This window comes from Embiotoca jacksoni, unplaced genomic scaffold (genome assembly GCF_022577435.1).
Source record: "Embiotoca jacksoni isolate LCO1_2020_lvr unplaced genomic scaffold, fEmbJac1.0.p SCAF_40, whole genome shotgun sequence".
Classification (NCBI taxonomy): domain Eukaryota; kingdom Metazoa; phylum Chordata; class Actinopteri; family Embiotocidae; genus Embiotoca; species Embiotoca jacksoni.
This window is the reverse complement of record NW_027185393.1, coordinates 503,445-528,668: the sequence shown is the minus strand read 5'-3', so window position 1 is coordinate 528,668 and position 25,224 is coordinate 503,445. Positions and strand designations below refer to the sequence as shown.

General features: G+C 40.8%; 2 protein-coding genes and 1 long non-coding RNA gene across 7 annotated transcripts in view; 1 reads left to right on the top strand and 2 right to left on the bottom strand.

The window, feature by feature from the left end:
* Positions 1-4,288, bottom strand: part of mtr (5-methyltetrahydrofolate-homocysteine methyltransferase) — a 40,604-nt gene extending 36,316 nt beyond the window's left edge. For all 3 annotated transcript variants that reach the window (XR_011179196.1, XM_069168516.1, XM_069168518.1), the window contains exon 1: positions 3,685-4,288. Coding sequence is in view for 2 of the 3 variants with exons in the window: in XM_069168516.1 (XP_069024617.1) it covers positions 3,685-3,733 (49 nt within the window). In the remaining variant the exon portion in view is untranslated. The remainder of the gene's footprint in view (positions 1-3,684) is intronic.
* On the top strand, positions 428-2,997 carry LOC138209773 (uncharacterized). Its single transcript, XR_011179200.1, has 3 exons — positions 428-481; positions 1,072-1,496; positions 2,145-2,997. It is a non-coding gene; the product is annotated as an uncharacterized lncRNA (long non-coding RNA).
* Positions 4,289-6,449: 2,161 nt separating the features above from the next.
* bms1 (BMS1 ribosome biogenesis factor) lies at positions 6,450-24,955 on the bottom strand. Of its 3 annotated transcripts, XM_069168555.1 has the most exons (24): positions 24,868-24,955; positions 23,435-23,608; positions 23,163-23,353; positions 21,968-22,047; positions 20,924-21,112; positions 20,643-20,785; positions 19,729-19,850; positions 19,408-19,601; positions 19,136-19,278; positions 18,095-18,645; positions 17,599-17,619; positions 17,243-17,344; positions 16,794-16,948; positions 16,597-16,678; positions 16,290-16,369; positions 14,565-14,759; positions 14,279-14,467; positions 12,757-12,937; positions 11,888-11,946; positions 11,328-11,450; positions 10,788-10,935; positions 8,799-8,974; positions 7,436-7,597; positions 6,450-6,864 (listed from the first exon to the last, which is right to left on the bottom strand). In XM_069168555.1, exons 1-24 carry the CDS (start codon positions 24,873-24,875, stop codon positions 6,637-6,639), a joined length of 3,696 nt encoding a protein of 1,231 aa, XP_069024656.1. In that variant the 5' UTR covers positions 24,876-24,955; the 3' UTR covers positions 6,450-6,636. The 3 variants fall into 3 exon arrangements, with proteins under 3 accessions (XP_069024656.1, XP_069024658.1, XP_069024657.1); XM_069168557.1 differs by lacking the exon at positions 17,599-17,619; XM_069168556.1 differs by lacking the exon at positions 24,868-24,955 and having other exon boundaries at positions 23,435-23,616.
* Positions 24,956-25,224: the final 269 nt, after the last annotated feature.

Genomic DNA, 25,224 nt, shown 5'->3' with positions numbered 1-25,224 from the left:
GTGTGTCACTCAACGTATTGATGTTAAGTGGGCACTGTTTGGGATCAAATAATACTCATGACTAATAACTCAGTCTGTCCTCTTAAAAACTGCTGTGCAGTCTGTTAGACAGTCTGACTCAGCCAGTCACCTGGCTGGTGGCCACATTTTGCTTTTGGACAATAGTTCACGCCATTGTTTGTTTTGCCAACGGTAAAAACGGCTGTAGAGGATTTCGAGGGAGACCTGATTAGGAAAGAATCAGGAAAGCATCGATCCCACTTTCAATGGTGCAGTTTATTTAAACCTACGGTGGCCCTGAGGGTCAAATGCAAAAACATTTCACAGAACACAAAACATTTCACTAAAAGCAAAAACATTACACGGAAAGCAAAAACATAATTTTATCTGAAATATTTTTGTGTTCTTTCAAATGTTTTTTGTGTTTTGACCCTCAGGGCCACCGTACAAACCACTACAACCTGACGATCCAGATGACAAGGTAAAGTTGGAGTCTTGCAGGCTTCTCTGTAGTTTCTTTACAGCAGTCACACACCCAAAACCCCAGAGATACTGTCTACTGCCCGACTGCCAAAATCAAATCAAATCAAAAATACAAACTAGAAGAGATATCAGTACTACTAATACAAATACTTTAACAGAACAAAAAACAGGACAAATAAATGTGGACTATTAAATATTAGATCTCTACTTTCAATCTTTGTTCGTAAATTATTTGATAACTGATCAGTACAAATTCATTTAGTCGTGCTTGTTGCAACAGGAAAAATGTGTCCGTCTTAAATAATGAATCACTATTATCACATTCCTTGAAACGGGCTTCAAAAAGAGGAGCAGCTGCACTCTTCCAGTCGAACCTGTTAATTAACCCCAGGAAAGGTGTTGTCTGCTCTCCCGTCCCGTCCAAAGATCCCACTTGTTTTATTCTTCCTAGAAATCTGTTACAAACCATTATAAATGTGACCATTTGCACAAGACTGTTTTGTTTGAAAATTTCCAATCAGGATTTAGATCATGATCACAGCAGAGAAAAAGTACTTTTGAAAGTTACCATTGATCTTCTCATTACAGCTCACCATGGGTTCGTCTCTATCCTTGAGCTGCTACATCTCAGAGCTGCATTTGACACAACTGATCAACACTGATGGAACACTTTGTTTCAATTAAAGGAACTGCACTTGGCTGCTTTGAATCATATTTATAGAAATAGATTTCAATTTGTTCAATGAGGAGTCCGTGCATTTGTTAACTTTAGACTGGACTGTATTAATTCCTCGTTATTACGACATCCCAACACCAAGCTGCCCAGTGCTCATTGTTTCTCTATGCTGTTCTTTTCTCTCTCCACTCTCCTCTCACTCCAAACAGTTTAAGGCAGATGGAGTCTGCTTCTGTTGGAGGTTTCTGCCTGTTAAAAAGGAGTTTTTCCTCCCCGATGTCACCAATTCATGTTCATGTGGGAGTTCCTGCATTGTTTGGCTTCTCTCTAGAATATTGTGAGTTCTCATCCTTATTATGGACTATGCCCTGTCTTATGTCTTGATTTACATGTACACAAAATTGAATTAAATACAAATAAATTGCATTGAATTGAATTGCCTTGCACTGAATTGCATTGGAATGAATTGATAGTGTCCACATGTTAAAGTCTGTCAGCACGTTAGAATCAGAGCTTTAGGCCACTATGTAAAGTTCAACTCCCAAACCAAACTGGACCAAGTGTCAGTGACGTTAAGGCCCCGACACTGGATGTAATGGAAGCAGAAGCCTTTGAGGTCAATATCAATATTTGAAATATATAGGCCAAATCAAACTTTTGACACAAACACATCACAATCTATTAATTTGTGTTCTTGTTTTTTGGTGTGTTTTTATAAACCTAAAACTATCTTGTGGCCACGATACAGGACACTTCAGTCATAAACTTGTCAGAGCTCTTTGGTGGACAAATTACTCCTCTAATATCCTCAGCTGATTAACTTTTAACAGGTCTGCTACCACAAGTCTAAATGAATATACAGAGGTCGTGACAGGATGCATCAGCTTCTGTCAGGACAGCTGTGTGGCATCATATGGTGAGTTATAACAACAGAAAAGGTTGGAAAGGGAGGAAGTGACAGCGGAGGTCGTGTGTTACTCCCCAGTCGCTGTGGAGTCCTACTGCTTCTTTGGGCACCATCGTCACCCAGAACCTCAAGTTGGAGCAGAACAGCAGCTCCCTCACCAACAAGGCCCAACAGAGGAACTTCTTCTAGCAGCAACTGAAGAAGATCAACCTTCTACGCTGCCATTCATTCTGGCTTTCTCCGTCACCATCTGCTACGTTGCTGCCACTGCCGAGGACGAGGCCAGACTTCGCGCTTCGTTCGCTCTGCAGACAGGGTGATAACATGCAACCTGTCGTCCCTCCAGGACCCGAACGCCTCCAGGACACTGAGGCAAGCAGAGAAGATCTGTCCGAACCTTTCCACCCTGGATGTAAACTTTCTCAATCACTCCCCTCCAGTAAGAGGCTGAGTTCTATCTGGACCCAAACTTTACGCTATAAGAGCAGTTTCTTCCCGACTGCAGGCTCATCAACAAGGTCCAGGACCCCCACTGATAGAGACTCTGTCCCACTCATTGATACTACACATCACATTAATGTGAAATCTATTATCTTTAAATCATCACACCTAACATGGTGCATTACATTAACGCATTCATTCTTTATAGTATTACACAAATTGTTTCTACTTGTACTGTGAACATTTGCACTTCTGCAGACTTTTGTACTTTATTATGAAATTTCATTTAGATATCACCTGTTTTTTGTGTTCATTCATGTTGTCACTCTGTATAGTTAGTTGTTTTTTTCCTACTTTTTAGTCATTGATTGTTTTTGCACCACTACACTGACACAAATTCCATGCATGTGAAAACTTATAAAATAATACATTAGAATCTGACTGGGATTTTTCTGATACTGGAAATACTGTGGAGTAAGTTTACAATAAATAAATGTGATATTTATTGTAGAGATGCTGATGGTGTAATTTGAGTTTTGGAGAAACAAACATGTCAATCTAAAAAAAAAAAAAAAAAAACATAGGCTATGATCTTCTTTACATTTGTTGTATATAAGTGGTTTTGAAATCAGTTTTAGCCACAACAAATAGGCTATTTAATTATCAGTTATTTGGCGCTTTTCTACTACCACTGACGAACTGATTTAGTCACATGTTTAGGTCCATCAGAATATTTATAGACAGCACACTGCCGAATGAAAACTGCTGTTCGCTGCAGGCCTCTAAAAAAAAAAAAAAAAAAAAAAAAAAGGTTTCCGTTTATGAATGAGTTTCAGAAACAAATATCTCATAACGACTTACAGGTGCCATTAATGGCACTCAAGTAGTGATACAGGTTTTCTGTGGTGGTTTAGAGAAGAGCGCTCAGATTAGAAATATCAGATCACACATGTTCATCTTCTACAAGGACACATGGTGTACACATGTTCGTAGCTTTGTTGTGCAAAATACAGGCGACACTGTCACAGCCGATCACGCGATATTACTGGTTTACTAGTATTTAGGACACACACGTACACGTACACACACGTACACGTACACACACGTGGGCAGCAGTAGCTGTGCTGAGTATACATAGGAGCGACCTGTTAATGCTGACAAAGCTGCGTGTATTTACCCGCTTCTGAAGAGTACTGCTGACGAACGTCCTTGTTGGTCGGAGACATCTTGAGAGCAGTCCGTCCTCAAAACAGACCCACAGTCCGTCCTCAAAACAGACCCACAGTCCGTCCTCAAAACAGACCCACAGTCCTCAAAACAGACCCACAGTTCTGAAAACAGACCCACAGTTCTGAAAACAGACCCACAGTCCGTCCTCAAAACAGACCCACAAGACCCACAGTCCGTCCTCAAAACAGACCCACAAAACCCACAGTCCGTCCTCAAAACAGACCCACAAGACCCACAGTCCGTCCTCAAAACAGACCCACAGTCCTGAAAACAGACCCACAGTCCTCAAAACAGACCCACAAGACCCACAGTCCGTCCTCAAAACAGACCCACAGTCCTGAAAACAGACCCACAGTCCGGCCTGAGGTCGCACGGATAATCCTGCTGCTGAAACTTTTTACAACCAGCCGGCTCTTATTTTCTCGGAGCTTCTTTGCAGCTCGTGGGTCCGCCAGCACACTTCCGGTCCTCGTCTTCACAATAACAGCATCACCACAACTTAAATGATTAGGAACGTTTTCACCAACGACACAAATTGTCGCAAATGTGTTGATAATATATCAACACTGACTACATAATAGTCATCACAAATTTCCGTAACAGTTTTGATGACTACTTTTGCGTCCACTCGCAATAACATGTATTTCTCGTTGATATAAACAGACGGTGTTTCAGTCCTGTAATAACACAGTTGTCGTTAATGGAAAGACTCGGTAGATACCACGGAAAATGGAGATGGTGTGACACGTTATCTGATGAATTTAGTGCTCAGTATCCATTTCTAAAAGGCAGATTTATAACAGCATCCGCTGGATGTGAGAACAGATGTATGGAAAGCCAAGAGGGTCATAATTCGTCTCAGTCGCCCTGGAGTTTGAAGTAGTGAACTATGTTCTAATTTAGTGCACTAGTGTGCAAAATTTGGGAGCAAAGTGAGTAGGGTTTGCTGCAAGCCCGCCCTGCTTCACAAACAATTAAATTTCAGATAACAGATCAGAAGTGAATGACCAAACAAATTTTTGGAGCTCAGCGGTCTGTGTGGGGGGCAAAAGTGTTATATGGCCTCCTGACTGAAGCACTAAAGCCTAATATGGTTACATGTCTGGGTATAAAAATAGCATCCCAGTCCCTCAACAGTGAAGATGGGGGGAGGGTCACTACTCTGTTAATGATTGTGTTGGCAAATAATGCAACAATTAAGATTAATGTTCTCAATGTGAAATTGCAAAGATTTGGGGGATTTCCTCATCTATGGTTAATAATGTCATGAAAAGATTCAGTGAATAGGAGAAACATTTGAACGCAAGGGACGAGGGCATAAACCAGTATTGGATGGTGGTGATCTTCGGGCCCTCAGTTGACTCTGCATTTAAAAAAGACAGCATTCTGTACTGGAAATCACTGCATGGGCTCAGGAACACATCCCAAAACCCTTTTCTGTGAACAGTTTGTCGCTGAATCCACAAATGCATGAGTATTTTTAAAACCATGGTGATGTGAATTAATCTGGCCCAGTCAACATATGTATCTGTATATGATACATAACTGGGATGGGACGTTTTCAGTGACTGTACTATATAAAAGAAAGTGTACTTCTGTGATAAACTTTCAGTTGCTTGTAGAAATGTCTCCATATTATGCTGATCAACATAATAATATAATTTTTAAACAACCACAGCAGGTATTTTGTTTTTCTTTGAGTCATTTTTTTTTCAGTTTTTCCCAGAAAAGCTTCAAAGCTTTTTCTTATTATTCTTTAAAAGAATACAATGTACAACGCAGTTTTCAAAAAAATTTGGGGCCCTGTGGAAAATATAAATTAAAGACAGAATGCAATGATGAAAAATATAAGGTCATTTTTAATTTGATGGCAGAAATACATCTGCTCACCAGTTCAGGGTTTCCATTGTCGTATTTTTTGTTTCATGATGCACCAGATGTTTATGTTGTGTCTTTTATTGTGTGAATTTAAGTTTAAATTTGTAAAAATGTAATTCTATCCCATACCACTTTATACACTGAAGAGTGACATCCAGACAGTGTGCCTTTAGTTAATCTGTAATCCATCAGATACTGATGGTTAAAATAGTTATCTAAGAAAGGACAAACATTTACAATAATTACCTAAAAGTGATCATGATACTGTTGAAATCATTTGTTGTAATTAAGTGAAAAACAGGTGAAGTAATTCAAAGATAATAGTTGAAACAAAAAAACCTAAAACTTGCCCAAACCGACTTCAACAGATATTTACACTGTATGAAAATGTGCATCTAAAAATTAAAACATATTATCCTCATTTTATTACTCCATAGTTCATAGTAAAAAGTAGTAAAACAAAAAAAAACCTCTTGAATGAGGTGTGTATTTGTGAACGTTTTTTTTTTTTTTTTTTTTTTTTTTTTTTTTATGATAGTTTTTCATATGTGCAAAAAAAAAGAAAAGAAAGAAGAAAGTGCTGACTCAGCGCTCATGTTGTTGCACATAACTGCAGATATCCTGTGACAAATCACACACGTACAAAAATTCTATGAAAACTAAAGAAGCTGGAGGGGAAGTTTGAAAAAGAAAAACATGATAAAGGGGCTTCCGCTTTGTGTGATCATCTGTGAAGTTGTCACCAAGAGACAATGAATTCAACAGGAACATCTGACGGCCTTAGATTAATGCCGCTAACAGTGACATGAATCTGTAAAGTTTAAGTCGCAGAAGTGACATCACATTTTCAGTTTATTATTGTGTTTTATTAAAACATCAGATACATTTATCTTTACAGCTGTTTTAAGGTCAACACTGTGGAAAAATACAATAAAAAAAAAGAAAGAAACTGTCACAGTCATGGAAAACAGTCCAAAGACTCCGTCAGAGTCTACAGAGGTTTGAGTCCAGATACAGTGAATCAGTCATCCTGCGGCGCCCCCTTCAGGCTGGACCTCTGCTTCTTCTGGTCTGCCTGGCCCATGACACGGTACAGTTTTTTCCGCGCCTCCTTCTGTCTCTTGAGCTTGGCCTCCTCCTGTTTCTCCTTCTCCTGGAGGAAGTCCTTGTGTTTGGCATGCTGCACCGTGTGGGCCTTCTTCCTCTTGTAGTTGTGGACTGTGCTCAGAGCTTGGAGCAGGGCCACCACCTATCAGAACGGGAGAAGGCGCAGTTATGTTTTGGTGCATGTGACAGTACAAAGTCATCTTCTACGTCAAAGAATCAACATTGGTCTCATTTGCATAGTCTTGCCATTTGTTTCCGTCAGCTATGATAACATTTCAGAGCTGGGAGTGCTCTTCTCTTTGGGTTTTCTGTTCAGTATAGGTCAGTGATTTACAGTATAGCTCTCTATTGCATGTCATTTCCTTTCTCCTCTCTCCTGTAGTTTGTTCTTTGCTTTCTGGTTTCCTTTTTGGGGTCCAAAGCTGCATGTTTCCAATCTGCAGCCTCACAAACCAGACAGCTTTTTTCCCCAGACTCTGGTTCTGTCTGACGTTTCTTCCGTTGAAAAAGAGACTATCTGCATGTTCAAGGGGAAATTGTTGGGTTTATTTCTATAATACTGTGTCTTGATCTTAACACATGAAGTGCCTTGATTTGATATCTATTAAAATGTAGCACTATATAAGAAAAAGTGAACTGAACTGATCTGTTTGATTCTTGCTCCGGATGAGCTGCTGCACCGAGTCTGTAGAGTCTGCGGAGGTTTTGCTCACCTTCTTCTCGTGAGGCTCTCGGATCACGCTCGGCCTCTGAAGGTCTCGGGGCGTCTTTCCTTTGGCTTGCTGCTGTTTGGGTTTGCTCTTGAAAGGCAGGGACTTCTGGAGCTCCTTGGGGATGCGGAGGGTGTTGAAGTGCCTTTGAGCTCGGGCTACCGGCTAGAAGGGAAAGAGATGGACAATCACACGTCAAGTCAGGACCCAGGTTAGTGACAGAAAACACAAAACAGAGAAGATGGAAATAAACAAACCAAACGCAAAAAGGAAATATGACAAAGCAAAAACAATTCTGTTCTGACTTGGTGTCAAAACTCCACATGAATTTACACACATATCCACTCACAGATGCACATATCCAACAAAATCCATTTTATGGTTGAAAAAAAACATTAAGTATTTATATTTAGTGTCAATACCAGAACATTTTGAAAACTGTCCAGTAATGTATTGGGTTCTCAAGTCTAGACAGTCCAAAACTCAAAGATATTTACTTTACTGTGATATAAAACAGCACTTTGGAGAAGCTCTGACTTCAGTGAGTATTTGATTATCAAAACCGCTAGAAACTGATTTTCTGTCAGCTGATTAATAGATCAGCTAACTGTTACAGCACAAATCCATTTCCATCCTCCCATTTTCATTGTTTCTTAGTTTTTTATTCCCTACTTACAGATTAAGTGTTTTCCTGTGTTTATTTTCTACATAAATGACCCCGGTGAAGCCCCATGACTGAGGAGTGTTTCTGCTCTCTGACGTCTTGCTAAAAACATTTTATTCATAGAAAAGATTAAAGACTCTCTGGGCTTGTCTAATATTACATTACATTTAGCTGACGCTTTTATTCAAAGCGACTTACAACACACTGACGGTTCACCATCGGGAACAACTTAGGGTTCAGTGTCTTGTTCAAGGACGCTTAGGCATGTGGACAGGAGGAGCTGGGGATTGAACCACCAACCTTCCAATTAGTGTGCAACCCACTCTACCAACTGAGCTACAGCCTCCCTAATAATAATAATAATAATCATAATCATAATAATAATATCTGTCTAAAATAATGTCTAATGTCTTAAATAAAACTCAAGCTTCCCTTTCAGCACATCAGTTTACACTATAGGTGTTGCGTCTCCTCCTGACACCAAGCTATGTTATTCTGTTTTAAAGCAATTTAATGTTCATAACAGAACATGCAAATGAAACTAAATTTAGTTTCAGGGTTCACGATGCAAGGTGCCATCGTGCGCTGTGGGACACGAGGGAATATTTTAGTTTTCTCCTTCTTCTCTGCACATCAAGTCTTTTACAAAGTCATCCCTCAGTGTTTCCCGGTACGAGGCGTTCAGAGATGTGTCTACTCCACCTTGTACAGAGAGTCCGTGTTGGGTTTGTAGCGGATGCCCAGGTCGTGTTTGAGCTGTCCCACCGTCCTCATGCCCGACCAGCTGTCCTTCTGTCCGACAGGCAGCAGCAGAGAGGTGATGGGGTTGTAGAGCTGAGGGACCGACACCGGATACCAGGAGCGGAGGAACACGATGTCTACACAGAATGCACAAGGAACAACACGCGTCAACAAAAAGACACGGAGGCATTCAAGTGACACATTGAACTGTCAAATTTGTTGCACCATTATCGTGTTAAAGACCACCAACTGCTTCTACCTGCAGTAGTCTACACGGTAGTACAACTCCAAACGCCCACATGGTAAAGACACTGTTAACGAAAAAGTTACTTTAGGGTACAGTATGTAGGATTTAGGGGGATCTATTAGTAGAGTTGGGATACAGTATTCATTATGTTTTCATTAATGTCTAATCAGATGTCAAGTCTATAATAGTGATTTGTTCAAAACAAAGCTGCTCAATAATGTTAATCTTACATACAGTACAAATGAAAAATGTAAGAAATGTGAATTCTGTTCTTGATTTGTTTTTTTCTCTGATAAGAGAATTGTTAAGCAACCGATCGATAGGCAGTATCGTTAAAAACTAGTACTTAGAAATTCTTAACGATATCCATTTCAATTTACAGATGTCTCTTTTATATGGATTTTCTGTAAGGAAAAATACCTTTGGACCACAGAGGATTCTTTTGTTGCAATACTGCAACGTGTCAACAGTGAAAATCAGCAGCAGGACTGAGTGTTAACACCAGATCCTGCTCTCTTAGCAAAAAAGAAAAACATTACCTTTGTGTCTGTATTTGTTCATTGTAATAGTGAACCAACAATTAGCGGCGTTCTCTCTGACTTATCAAAAATAAGCCACGAATGAGTTGCAGACACTAACTTTCTTTCTGATGTGCATGACAGGAGATGTATCCACTTTCAGAGAAAAACTGAAAAAACTAAAAATGATGACGGTAGAAAACCGATGCGCTCCCGTGTCTAATGCAGCTCTCTGTTACAGCTGCTGCTGTCATTAACTCACAAATTTAAAGGGAGCGTCAATTGTGAACATTAAATGTACATAAACTTTTCTTTCAATATATTTTCCATAAATATTCCCTGCACAACGAGCATGAGTCAGAAATTAAATTATTAATATTCCTCAAATTCAAATGAACTCATGATAAACAATTGTGGCTCTCACACAAGAACACCATGCTGAACTTAGAATTACCACCAGTTTCATTGCATATCTGTCCAGACTTGTATGTAGTAAAGAGTTTACAGGGATTTGGTCATAAAACTGATTCTGTGACAGTACACAATGATTCCAAAATGGATGTTGCTGAAAAGAAGTTACAAGTTTTAAAACACACATATTCAACCTGATCTACACAATCACCACAGTTTCAAGGTGGACATCCAAGATTAGCGTCACCGATTCAGTATCCGACCGAAGGTGAAAGATGGTCATAATCTTTACCTTATAAAGACAGAAAAGTGTCTTTTCATCATGTTATCCTTTCAGACATTTGTGTGACTTTCGACCATTAAATTAAAATCCTGTGAGATCCTGTTTATGAGCCTCGGATGGACAAACTCACACATGTACGTACATATGGACAACTTGAAAACAGAACGTGTTTGTCCACCGGACACCAGGACGAAGGCATACAAAGTTCAACTCCTACTCTGTAGAAACTTTATAGAAAATATAAAGAAAACAACCTTTTCAATAATTTTTGACACAAGAACATAAATACAAATAGTTTGAAAACTACCAGGAAGTTGAGTGAAGTGAATGAATTAGACAGGGTACGATATTCTGGGTCACTAAATACCTGAGGAGTAAATTTAAGTTTCAGGTCTTAATTTAGAAAAACGGTATATTTTAGGTACCAGCTGAAACCAAGAATATATCATATCAGTCCAGTCAACAACAGCTGACAAACAGCTGTCACTCACCACTCATGAGCAGGCGGTCCTCAAACGTTGCTCTGTACGCTCCCGGTGGGGTCGACAGCGCCTTCTTAATCTGACCTCTGACCCCTGACACCGTTCGGACGGAGGCACCTTCAAATTTAGCAACCTCGAGCACCGTGTTGAACATGCCCTGTGAACACAGAAGGAGCTGTCAATCAAAACCCTCGACACGACGAGTAATAACAGTACAGAACTGCTTCTATTAACACTGTGCTGTCCTTTTTTAAATGGACAACAAAGCATTAGCATCAAAACCAGTGGAGGCAAACAAAACTCCTGCTGCCCTTCAGAGCTACTCATACAGTAAATAGTGATGAGTGTTTGCAGAGTACCTTTTGTTATTATTCCATGATCATTTCTTTATGGACCACACAACAATACTGCCAAAGCTGGAGGAAATGATGCATCTTCTACATTATTGATATATCCCCTTAGATATTTCTTTACTTCATCATCTAGTTCATCTAAAACCAGACAAAATAATTTAAAAAAAGAGGTGCAGATGAAGTGTATCTTCCCCACCTTAACGAAACAGGTGTTCTTAAAGATCTTGTATGGGTAACCAATCAGCTTGAGCTTCTTCACTATCGTCACTGTTTTGTCCAGGTCCAGGACGACGCCTGTGGCTGCGATGCGGAAATTAGCCTGCAGAGAGAAAACAGGGATTCAGTCGTCAGACAAAGACAAACATCATGTCGAAAATGTAAATAAATTAAAAAAAAAAAAAAAAAAATGAACGAGAAGGATGCCAGTTTGACTCTTGGAAAGCAGTTCTTCTACTACAGTTGGGATTTATTTATGTTTTTCTTTGTTATATGATCTGTAGTTTATCAACTCAAACAGTGGTGAACACTACATAAGGGAGACTGTAGCTCAGTTGGTAGAGTGGATTGCACACTAATCAGAAGGTTGGTGGTTCAATCCCAGCTCCTCCTGTCCACATGCCTAAACGTCCTTGAACCCTAAAAATTGCTCCCGATGGTGTACCATCGGTGTGTTGTAAGTTGCTTTGGATAAAAGCGTCAGCTAAATGAAATGTAATGTAATGTAAACCTGCATTAATCTGAGAGACTGAAACTTACTTTAGTTCCTGCTACTGACTGCACAGCCAGAAAGCCGGTTCCCTGCGGTGTGATGGGACCTTCAGTGAGACAGGATGATGATGATGATTATTATTATTATCATCATCATTTGTTCATTTAAAATGACAAACATTTCTTCAAGACTTCTAATCACTTCTGGAATAAAAGAGTCATTGTACAGGAAAGAAAAGAAAAATGAAAATGCTGCTGGAGATTTACAATGTTCTATATTTCTACATGAATATGACCTGAAACATCATCAGATTTTTACGCAGGTCCTAAAAGTACATGACGAAAACAGGTTAATCATAGAAGAGAAAAACATTATACTTGGACTTTTATTTATAGAGGAAAAATGAATCAATATTATATATCTGTGACAAAAGCGCATCCAGCACGCCAGAAAGAAAATCGTAATTCTGGAAATGGCAATTTTAACTGAAAATAAAATGTAACAGCAGCTCTGAAGGTGCTGGATTGATTTTTAGCATTACTGCTTTGTTAACAGTTATTGGGCCGTAGAAACAGAATCTATACACAACACCTCAGTTTCCAAACTTTGTGTGAACCCATGGAGCCTAAATGCACAGATTTAGTGCTGTGTAAGCACAAAGGTAACCACAGCAACATGACAGACCTTCAGTCTTCAATCTTATGAACTCTGCTCTGGAGCACCAACACAAAAGCATAAATGGACATGGAATAGTCTTGATCGAATAATGTCTTACCCTCATGATGCAGTAAACTGGAATAATATTATTATCATCACGTAAAACCAGAGAACTAAAAGGTCTACCTTAGATACAGAGAGAGAAAAATCTAAGGATTCATTGCTTAGCAGCAGTCGACATGCTGCTGATGAGTCTCACCCCAGATGGCTGCTCCACAGTGCATGTGCTGCGGCGTGTATTTGAGCAGGCGGTGGCGTCCGTTGTGATCCTCGATGTGGTACAGAGGGATCGTCTGGAAGCGCCGCCAGCCCAGAGACAGAATGAGGGGGTCCCGGGTCTTCAGGATACGAGAATACCAGCGGTGTTTCTTCAGCCGCACCTGAGACACACACACACACACACAACAAACATACATGGTTGCTGTAATTTTATTTCATCCCATTATCTCAAGATTACAAGTTAATGATCTAATTATTTAAAGAAAACAAGTTTGATTTTCCATGATAAAAATATTTCACCATGTCCTCCTCTGGATTGCAGCTTGTGAAAGTAATCTTTGTAATAAGCTTATGTTTTATCAGGATTCATATTCTAATCATCTATTAATAATGATTTCATTTCATTTCCTTGTGATAATTTGAGTATTTTTAAAACCATGGTGATGTGAATCAATGGGGGGAGGGTCACTACTCTGTTAATGATTGTGTTGGCAAATAGTGCAACAATTAAGATTAATGTTCTCAATGTGAAATTGCAAAGATTTGGGGGATTTCCTCATCTATGGTTAATAATATCATGAAAAGATTCAGTGAATAGGAGAAACATTTGAACGCAAGGGACGAGGGCATAAACCAGTATTGGATGGTGGTGATCTTCGGGCCCTCAGTTGACTCTGCATTTAAAAAAGACAGCATTCTGTACTGGAAATCACTGCATGGGCTCAGGAACACATCCCAAAACCCTTTTCTGTGAACAGTTTGTCGCTGAATCCACAAATGCATGAGTATTTTTAAAACCATGGTGATGTGAATTAATCTGGCCCAGTCAACATATGTATCTGTATATGATACATAACTGGGATGGGACGTTTTCAGTGACTGTACTATATAAAAGAAAGTGTACTTCTGTGATAAACTTTCAGTTGCTTGTAGAAACGTCTCCATATTATGCTGATCAACATAATAATATAATTTTTGAGACAACCACAGCAGGTCTTTTTTGTTTTTCTTTGAGTCTTGTTTTTTTTCTTCAGTTTTTCCCAGAAAAGCTTCAAAGCTTTTTCTTATTATTCTTTAAAAGAATGTAATGTTATTTAAGCGAGGACAAACATTTACAAGAATTACCTAAAAGTGATCATGATACTGTTGAGATCATTTGTTGTAATTAAGTGAAAAACAGGTGAAGTAATTCAAAGATAATAGTTGAAATGGTTGGTAGCAACAAAAACTAAAACTTGCCCAAACCGACTTCAACACAGATATTTACACTGTATGAAAATGTGCATCTAAAAATTAAAACATATTTTCCTCATTTTATTACTCCATAGTTCATAGTAAAAAGTAGTAAAACAAAAAGAAAAACTCTTGAATGAGAAGGTGTGTATTTGTGAACATATGTTTTTTTTGTTTTTTTTAATAATAATTGTTTTTCATAATGTGCAAAAAAAAGAAAGAAAAGAAAGAAGAAAGTGCTGACTCAGCGCTCATGTCGTTGCACATACCTGCAGATATCCTATGTTGCCTTCGCTGGAGCCCAGGCCTCCGAGGATGACGGGGTAGTGGGGGTCAAAGTTGGTCACGACCTCGCAGGGTAAAGAGGAGATTTCTACTCGGACGTACATTCCCGGCCGGAAGCCTTCGTACTGAACTCTGGTCTCATCGTCCACCTCCGCAAACTCTGCTCTGTTCAGCTGTGGACATGAATATAGGAAAAGTTTGAATAAAAACACAGAAATATACGAATCCGTACACACAACCATTAACACAGATTCTTATGAACGAGCTCACCTCAGCCTGCTTCTGCAGCTCCTCTTTCAGGTCGTCGAAGTACGTGGCGTCGCCGTCGTCATACTCCGCGTCAAACCGCTCCTTCAGCCGGCGTTTCTTGTCCAGACGTTTCTTCTTCAGGACCTCGTCATCGTCCAGCTTCACCTGAGGCTCTTCAACCTCGTCGTCGACATCATCGCCATCGTTTTCACTATCCTGCAGAAGACAAGTCATGGTTCAACTGTGAACACTAAACGGTGTTATCGACATGACCGGAATGTAAATCGTTTCTTTAAAAAGCTTGAATGTGAAATGTGACGACATTAACAACGTACGTTTTACATGCTATCGGACAAAATATTTGTTTTTTTTCCCAAACAAGCTTCTTTCTTCCTTCATCGTGCTAAACAGTAGAATTTGTTGCCTTTAACACCCGAGAGCAAACAGGGCAGCGATTCCTTCACTGTTCCCCCGACATGGATGTAAACTCTCTCGAACAACCTTAAAGCTTGAAATTTTCTCATAGACAGTACTTCATGTCTGATGTGAAGAACTGGAGAGCAGGGAGTACAACCAAAAACCCCAAACTACAGCTGATTCTGATAGAACACAACGTCGTGGCCATGACAGGAGACAATACTGCAAATATGGACGGTGCTGCAAAGAAGCTAGAGATGAGTCATGATTTCAAAATTTTCGAACAATCATGAACAACATAAGGAGATAAGTAACGCGTTGCTAGCGGGTGTTTCGCTGTGAGATTAGATGCACAAACAGTCCAAATGTTCTGTGTTTAACTCCTTCAAAAATTCACTGAAAATAAGGTGCAGTGGAAACTCTGCAGTTCAAGGTGAGCGTGTCATGAGTCCAACACAACTATGCACAACGATGTGAGAGCAAAGCACCGAGCAGACGCTCCATCCACAAATCAACAGTCAATGTGCAGCAATCACCAGTCGAAGTAAGTCGGATGTTCGGCATTCAGAGGAAACAGCAGCCCTCATCTCAAACACGATAACAACTAAAGACATTCAGCTTGGTCTGAGCAAAAGAGCTTTCCAAGTTTGATGGCATTTTTGAGCCTGAGTTTTTCGAGAGGAACAGTTCTCTCTCTGAGGCTGTTTACATAATTTGGGAATATTCAGATAGTCGTTATAGTATTAAAGAATCTATTACTATACATGTCTGTCATTATTCCCTTTCGTCAGTTTTTTGCCGGCACCGTGTTGTAATGTGTGACTCCCGTCAGAAAGTGTCAGTAATGAATTAAAAGCTGCCATTAAACAACATAAATGAAATTTCCCCTCGGGGATTAATAAAGTGTATAAAATCAAAAAGAAAAAATAAGGAGAAGAAGAACAAGTTGACGAACAACAGTCGATTAATAATCAAGTAGTATTTAGAATGTTGCTTAAAGTGCCCATCCCGAGAAAGCAAACATGTAAATAAGCAAATAAATGTCTGAACACAATTCAGTGAATTTGTCATTTACAACCTGAACCGTCAGGACACGATTGGTTGGGGTCAGATGAATTAATTGTTCAGCATGAGGGGATCTCCCACAGCTGTGGGTCTGATGTGTCTCGGAAATTACACGAAATAAACGAGAAGGTAAAAAACATGAGCCCAGAGGAGGCTTCGGTGAAACAAGCATCATGCAGCTTGTGTTTTTAATCACCATGCCGCTGCTTTATGCGTGTATGTGAAAACACAGCTTTAGGATGACAAAGTTAGTGTATCTCGTACCTCCGCCTGGTCCCGGTCTCCAGTTTGGTTCTTGTGGACTTCTCCTGTTTCCAAATCTTCAAAGTCGCCGTACAACTCCTCTAGATAAAAACAAACAGCCAAGGACAGATATGAGTCTGTGGGACTCTTAGAGACACAAAAACAACAGTTCAAATCACTTCTACCACCATTATTCTTAACTGAAAGTCCATGTTTATTGAATCAGTCCCCGGTCACAATTAAAATGGATTTAATTAACATTAATTAAAACTTCAACAGTGAAAAGAATTATTATTTTTTCTCAACCAAAAGTCAAGAATCTCCTCACCGTCCTCCTTCAGCAGCGTGGCTGCATCTTCACCTTCCTCCCACTTCCCCGTTACAAAACAATCCCTGATCGAGTTTACCATCTGAAAGAGAAAACATGTTCAGGTTTCATTTCAACTTTTTAAAAGTTTTTCAGATCAGCAAACAAAGCGTTAGAGAACGGTCTGCTGTCCCTGTATTCACGGTGTGTTACTGTACCTCCTCCACTTCCCAGTTGTGGAGGGTGTCGGGGATGAAACGGGAGCAATCCAGTCCGTTGGCGTGAAACTTTTTGCTCTTCTGAGCGCCGCTGACTCTGAACAGCCCGCCGAGCTCCTCCTCCTCCTCCTCCTCAGAGTCATCTACCTCTACAACTGCAAAACAAAGAGGACAAGGGACGGTCAAGAATCAGAAACGTTGGGCGTAAACACATTTCTTAACTCTATTCTATATTAATATGACCGGTATTTATCAAAATGGCTAATACGCAGCTTTTGTTGGTTGCGAGGGCAGCCAGCTGTCATGTAGCACAAAACATTTGCTCACTTTTTCTAAAGCCAGCCGTTGTTTTCTCCGTACAGTATTTTGTATGAATGTTTGAATGAATTGTGACATAATTCTTTCAGAACATTTTCACTTCACTTGTGTGTGTACATGTAATCAGATACCTGAGCCATAAACCAGTTTTCTCAGATTGGGGGCAGCTTTTTGTTGCCGAAGAAACGCTTCTGATGCTTTCTGTTGCAGACCCTCCTTCCATCTCAGAGCCCCTGTGGACACAAGCAGAAGAGAGAGAGAGCAAATTTAAAGGAGCATACACCAAATCAATCCAGCTGCTTTGACACCATCCGTGTATCCCTGGATTAAACTGAATAAAAACAGAGCTCAACATCATTAAAAGGAACATTTCAAAGCTGTTCTGGAGCTTTTCAAATGTACTACATGATCTTCCTCATCACATTTTGTGTTTTTAATAGTCGCTATTGACTAAAAAAAGCACACAGCTGATACTTTTGTCAGTTACCTGAAGACTTGGGCTCCATCTCTGAGGAAACCAAACACATGAGAAAACATGTAACTTTTTGCATTGAAGGAATATAAAAATGTCAAATTGAACTTTACTTTTTAACTATTATAATTTCCTGTGGCATTACAACATCATTTACCTGCTTGTATCTCACAGTACTGAACACACATTATTTTATACAGTAAAATGAAATCAGTGGCCAGGAATGAGTCATGTTGACCTTTGGTCTTATAAATTTGGTTTGAAAATGTCATCACTTTGTCATGAGACATTTGTGAGAAATTTTGTCAAAGTTACTGTATTCATTTTTGAGTTATGGCCACAAACATGTTGTGTGCAGTCACAGTAACCTTGACGACCAAATTCTGTTTGTGACAGATGAAATTCTTTCGACACATTCGTGATATATCCCACTGAAAAAAATGGGCCTTTTTAAAAAGTAAAATGAAAGTGAAAGTAAACATAAAGAAAATGGAATCAACTGAGTACATACCCTGCTCCTCTTCCTCTTCCTCACTCTCTGCTTGAGCAGCACTCCCCTCCTCTTCCACCGATTCATCTTCTACATCGCCGTCCTCGTCTTCATCATCACTCTCCTCCTCATCCTCCTCTTCCTCTTCAGAACAGTGTCCTGAGTCTGCTGCTCTTCCTGCCTCCCCCTCCTCTTCACTCTCCTCCTCGCTCATCTCCAGCTGGTCTTCACCGTCTGCGAACGCCGGCAGCTCGCTGCCCGCCTCCCTCCCATCTTTCTTCTCCCCCACTTTCTGTTTTTTTAACGGCGGGGCGTCGCCTGCCGACATCTTCCCAGATTCAGCTCTCGCCTCTTTGAGAAATGTAGACAAATTATCCCTATCGTCAACTTCATCCTCTTCCTCCTCCGCCTGGTCACTTTCTCCACTGTCGTCGTCCTCGTCATCACTAGACCCGCCGACATCATCATCATCATCATCTTTATCTTCCTCCTCCCCAGCAAAGACCACCTTCCTCCTCTCTCTCTGGGTGTTAGGATCCCAGAAACTCCTCTCCTCAAGTCTCTCCTGCTCTCTGAAATACAAACAAAACAGAACAAGTTTGGTGCTTTTTAGTGTCAAACGCAAGGCTGCAGTGTTTTCTTATCCTCTGCAGAAGAACATTTCAACATTGCTGATATAAATATTTATAGATATAGATATATAGTTTGGCCACTATTGGAGACATCGGTGAGTCCAGCAGCAGAGCCGTACTTCTGTCTGTAGAAACCCTGATTGTTTTGGAAATACGTGGTGGTCAGAAAGAGGTCAAGCCGGGCTCTGATCTCCTTCACAGGAAGTGAACCCACACGCTGCTTTAAGTTTGTGGATGGTCAAAACTAAAGCACAGAAAGTAGAAGCCTGCACAGAACACATCAACACAGTGGACAGCAACATCAAGCCCACCCAGGAGTGTATCAGCTGTCATGGACCGCACAGTCAGCAGTCCACCTTCATTCTGGTCAAAGAGTGGAAGAAGCCTCATATCTGTAAGAATTAAAGCCTTGAACTCTGTGGTGTCTCACCCGCTCGGCTCACTGATGTCTGAAGGGTCCAGCGTGGCGGAGCCGCTGAACAGAGACACCTTACTGGCAGCCATCTTGGCATCCAGAGTGGCATGTGTGTCGATGAGGGACTGGACGAGCTCCGTGGTGGGCCGCACCTCCTCCTGTAACAGAGGGCGAAGATATTTCAACCACCAGGGCACAGCATCACGTCTGATCTGATTCAACCTTTCAAATTCAGCATGAGAGGATTCTCCAAAAACAACACATCTCACACCAACAAAAACACACACCTGCTGCTGGTTGACGTGGCTGGCGGGGAGGTCGATATAAACAGCGTCCTTGTCGTACACCACCCCCCCGACCCCGGCCATGGGAGCGTAGAGCAGACGCTCCTTCTCGTTCAGCGCTCTCTTCTTCTGAGCATCCGGCAGTGGACACGGGTCCGGCAGGAAGTTCACATCCGCCACCTGAAAGTCTCCGACACCTGCAGACCGACACAAACACACAACATATCACCGCTTATTCTTCAAGCAGAAACTTCCTGAAGCACCACTCAGGAGCACGTCTGCCTTTAACAGCACGATGTGCAGGAGAAACCTCGGGTTTAGTACCTGGGATGTGGACCTGGCCTTTGTTCTTCAGATGTGTCCCTCTCAAGTAGCCGTAGAGTGACACAGTCCGGTCACACTTGGGGTCTGTCCGGACCCTCTCAGGGTCAGTCAGGTCCTCCATCCTGCAGGAAGAAGGAGGAATATGATCTGAATGTTTGTGGTAATAGACTCTCAGACTGTGGAAACAAGCTGGAGTGCCTCGAGTGAAGCGGTGGCCAATACACGACATCTGAAAAGAATCGGATCCATGTTGAAAAACCAACAGGACTTTGTGGACAGTTGGTATTCCTTCCTTCTCCACATGTGATGCCGACAGTCGATTTAGTTTCAAGTGTTACACAATGCTCTATTTGTAAGCCCCAAATCAGTTTCTATGGTAAAAGAAGTATGTTTTGTGTTGGTTTATCCTTGGAAATAAGATGAGATGGTAATATGATAAGTTTAAGATGGGATTGGTGGCTATGTTTTTGTTGCTTTAGGGTTAGGGGCAGCCCATATCATCACCGCACATGTGCAGTAAGCAGCCATGTGACCAGGATAGGACGAAAGTCAGGTGGGTGGAGAAGAAGAAAGAAGAAAGAGAAAAGCTCTGAAGGATGAACCAATGAATGGATGTTTAAGCCTGTATGTGACACTGGAATGGACCTATGCTTTGTATTTTTTGACTTTAGGTTTTTACAAGGATGTACATGTGAAAACTATTAATCTGCCGATCTAAAGAAGTTGCAATTACTTGGAATTGCTCTTACACTATTGTTACAATTAAACTGATACGAATATATGGTGGCCAGGCAAACAGTCCACTGTTGTCGACAACCTGAACACGTTAATCACAGCGTGCTCCACATATCTGGAAGTTTTCTGGTCATTTCCTACAATAGCCTCTTCCAGTGCGGTCTCCAGCTCCCACTCACCGGTCAACCAGCACATACGGGTGTGAAGTCTGCCACACCAGAGGACGAAACTTCATGACGGAGATGAAGCGGCCGAGGTTCTTCACTTCCTGAGTCTGATATTCGCCGTACACCATCCCAGACAGGTAGAAGAGCTTGGCCCCCTGACAGGATCACACACATGCACTCACATGTAAAAACGGCATAACCGGGAACATTTTATCGTCTCAATGTGCAAGATTCTGGATGTGAGCAAGGGGACACTTTTTCAAGCGATAAAAGTGTGATTGATTTGTGTTTACCTGGTACACCTCTGTCCAGAAGCGATGCTTCAGGTTTTTCTTCATCTTCCTCAGCACCTTGTTGTTCTTGAATGAATCCAGGTGAGTCAGCACACCCATGATACGTGGGAAACCGTGCACCTGGCAGATGTTCAGGAACTCAAATGTCTCCATCTCGAAGCCAAAGCTCGCGTCGATCAACATCAAAACCTGGAGACAAAAAAGAAGAAGAAAACAATGCATTTAAAATGATTCAATGGAATTAATTTATGATTTACATTTCAATTTTTTTGTTCAAATAAAGTTACTGAGCAGCATTGCTGAACTGTAGCATTCAGCATTCTGTCTTTTACACGTCTTTATCACAAGTCTTATTTTACTGCTTCACATCTCACTTAAAGCTGATTCATACCCGTGTTAAATGTACTTTTGGCCCTATAAACGCCATGTCAGTGTGTAGGTGTTCCTCAATGTCCTCAAAGATGCATTCTTTGGAGGATGGATTCCTATTTGTAGAACTCATCCAAAGACTCGGATACTTCAAACTTTTACCAACGACAGAATCCTTTGATCAGTTAATAATCAAGAATCAATCAGGTGAAACTTCAGCGTCCTTAAAGCACCAACAATCCTCTGTGCACCAATCAGGGCGGCACATTTTCAGGGATGCACACATAGAATATAGGACTGTAATATCCATTAATCTAAATCAAACATTGATATTACCCGATAAATTGGAGTATTTATAACTATAATATAGAAAAACAATTGCTCCTTTTGCAATTATATGGTAGAAACATGTTTATTCATTAAGTACCTGTGACAGCAATACAGCACAAAGTAAATGTCTTTACAAACAAGAGCGACTGTATGAACAAAAATAATGCCTCATTTACAGTCAGCGATTCTCTTCAACCTCTCCTGTCATCATCAAAACAAACCGCATGCTGTTTGAGCAGAAGAAAATGGCGACATCAAACTAAAAGCCCCACTAGAATTTCATACATGGTCCGAAAATTTACTTTTTTTTTTTTTTTTTTTTTACTGAGAACTGTAAAAACGTACCAGGTCAGCCACCTTGGCGAGGTCGATCATGGTGTTTATGTCATTGTTACACTCCATGAAAGTCAGCCGACGCTTCTTGCCTGAAAATGACAAAAAGCAGTCACTTATACACGATGCATGATTCCCATAAACCAAATGTTTTCCCGAGGATCCATCACTCTCTGATTGACTCGGACATGCTGCTCTGTTTTGGTTGGGTTGGTTTTGGCTTGAGGAGTGATGATTGGTGAGGTTTAGATTGAGTGTATTAAGGTAAGATAACCGGGATCAATATGACAAAATACTAAGAAAAGATTGAATTATTTACTTTAATTACATAACTTGAACTAAATAAATGAAATAGATTTAAATGTTAGCATAAACGTAACATTACGCCTTCAAATACTCATTAGAAACTAAACAAAAATGCTCTCTTAGTTCTTGAAGTTTGTAACAACAGTAACGCAACGTGAGATTCAGATCCTGTAAACACAGCTGAGGGGAAATTTGGAGGTGAAACAGTGAAGGAGAGCTGCTGCTCTGCCAGGACGACTAACATGATCACTCTCAGAGCTTCTCACTACTTCCTCAACGCCGTCGGCAGATTCAAAGATGGTTAGGTCGGATGTCCTAAAGTTTAGGGGCGTTTACCCTTTATTAACGAGCTGGTAGTTCACCTGAGCGTCTGCTGCGCTTCCTTAGTGGAGCTGTGTGTGTGCGTGTGTGGGGCTCTGTGTGTTGTGTGTGCGTGTGTGTGTGTGTGTGTGGGGCTCTGTGTGTTGTGTGTGCGTGTGTGTGGGGCTCTGTGTGTTGTATGTGTGTGCGTGGCTCTGTGTGTTGTGTGCGTGTGTGGGGCTCTGTGTGTTGTGTGTGTGCATGCGTGCGCGTGTGTGTGTGTGCGTGTGTGTGTGGGGCTCTGTGTGTTGTATGTGTGTGCATGTGTGCATGTGTGTGTGTGTGCGTGGCTCTGTGTGTTGTGTGTGCGTGTGTGTGTGTGGGGGGGGCTCTGTGTGTTGTGTGTGTGCATGCGTGCGCGTGTGCGTGTGTGTGTGTGTGTGGGGGGGCTCTGTGTGTTGTGTGTGTGTGCGTGTCTGTGTGTGTCGTGTGTGTGTGCGTGGCTCTGTGTGTCGTGTGTGTGTGCGTGGCTCTGTGTGTTGTGTGTGTGCGTGTGGATCCCATGCGACATATTTGCATAGATGTCAGCAGCCAGACTCACCGGAGACGATGGTCACGGGTCCACAAATGTCCCCGAGCTTCTGCCGGGTGAAGTTTTTGATCAGGCAGCGGATTAGGGTGCTCTTTCCCACCTTAGGTGGCCCAACGACCACAATGACAACTGGAGGAGGTTCCAGGGGAGTCCGGTCCACCAGAGGGATGTGGTGTTTCTTGGCTTTAATGTCCTGGGCCCTTAGAAAGAAAAAAAAAAAAAAGTTATTGGAAGAGTCCTTGATTATTCTTTCTTTAGAGCAGCTGAGCGTCATGAATCACCTGTGGAAGGTTTTGGCCATGCGGACAGCCGACTGAACCGCAAACGCCTTGGGGTTTCGCTTCCGCGCATCCTCTTCCGTCGAGCTTCCCTGCTTCCTCAGCTTCTTCTTCTCAGCCTTCGGTCCGCTGTGCTTCTGCTGATGCCGCTTCTGTTTCTTCACTTTGGCGTCCATCCTGTTCATCGTGAAGCACAAACACAAACTGGACTTCACACACAAGCACTTTTGACTGGAGATTATCGACAGGCCAAAACCAACACAAATATCAAATATTAACTTTTAAATCAAACGGTTATTTAGAGATTTGCACCTTTATTGCAATTTTCTGTCTGAATCTCATATCACGTATATTCAATGATAATAATGAAGACTCAGTGAATAAATGATGAATGACAGTCATCATATGTTTGGTGACTCTCACTTAAACCTTTCACATGATTCACAATCTGTAATAATTCTTAAAATAACATTTGTTTTCGGTTTTTTTATTGGCTGTGTGAGTATGTTTCATCGGGATAAAATATAATCATTTGATTTTAATAAAATACAATTAAAAGTCTCCATAAACGACATCCTAGAAATGTTATTGCAAAATGAGCCACAAACTAATTTTCAAGTGCAATTTTTTTGGACCAGATTTTACATTATTCACAACAATATAAGCATAAATCAAGATTTCTGTTGTTGAAACATTAATTTTCAAATCTTATTGTGCGGTTATTAATAAACACTAAATGGCATATTAACAAGTGACTTTCAAAAAGGTTTTTTTTTTTTTTAATTATTTTTAGACTTTATATATCAAAATTACAAGCATATTATGGTCAACATCGTGTAAAAAAAAACAAACAAACATTATTTGTCCGGTTATTATACACAATTGTAGAGAATTGAGCCGCTCGTGTCTTATTTTTTTTAAAGAAAAAAAGCGCACGTTGGGCCCTGAGCTAACTGTTGGTTTTCTAGAGATAAATGAAGCGACGATGCTTGAATACTCGTCTGAAAACACTTTCCTCCTGTCTGAAGGTCGATTTAAAATCTTTTAAGTGTCTCCTAAACATCTGGTTGAAAAACATCTTCCGTCCGATGCAAGAAAAATCTCACATTTAAAGTTCCCTCGTTGATCGCCGGACTGGCGGCCATGTTTGTTTTGATTCAGAAACGCATGTGCAACTTAGGAAACGGGTTAAAAAAATCATCTCTTATCATTCAGCAAGCTGAATATGTTTTTCCATCCGGATGGTCTCACAAGACCTTCATGTCTTTAAACGACCTTCTGCGGGTTTGTTTTGTGAAAGATTGCCGGTCGATGGTGAGCTGTGCTGAACGTGTGCTCATCACGTGAGTGGCGTCTTGTTCATCCCCGTCAGAACAGAAGCTGGCCGACAGCAGCGTCCTGAACGCCGTTAAATGCAGAGAAACAAATAATAATACCTGAACATAAACGCAGCTGTAGTCCTCTTCCAGTCAGTGCTTGTTTCCGACAACTCTCACATGCGTGTTGTGAACTCCGACCCGGAAGTATTACGTTGTACTTCTTCTTCTATGACTTTTTCTTGGATGTTGGCAAATAGTTTATATTAAAAAAAAAAAAAAAAAAAAAAAAAAAAACCACATTACCGCCACCTGCTGGACTGGAGTGTAAATCAATAGATAAACAGGAAGAAAAAAAACAATTTAGATCTTACTCCTTACCAGAAATCTGAAGTACAGGTTATAAGAACAAAATTCCTCGAATTTTCAATCCCTCCTAAATTTAAAGAATTACATTTAGAAACTTTAAATGAAATG

Excerpts from the sequence above, each read along its gene's own strand:
- bms1 (XM_069168555.1), bottom strand. Across the intron at positions 20,786-20,923 it reads TCTGGACAGAGGTGTACCAG|GGGGCCAAGCTCTTCTACCT; the intron begins GTAAACACAAAT and ends TGATCCTGTCAG. Across the intron at positions 8,975-10,787 it reads GGACCGCCTGCTCATGAGTG|ACATCGTGTTCCTCCGCTCC; the intron begins GTGAGTGACAGC and ends CATTCTGTGTAG.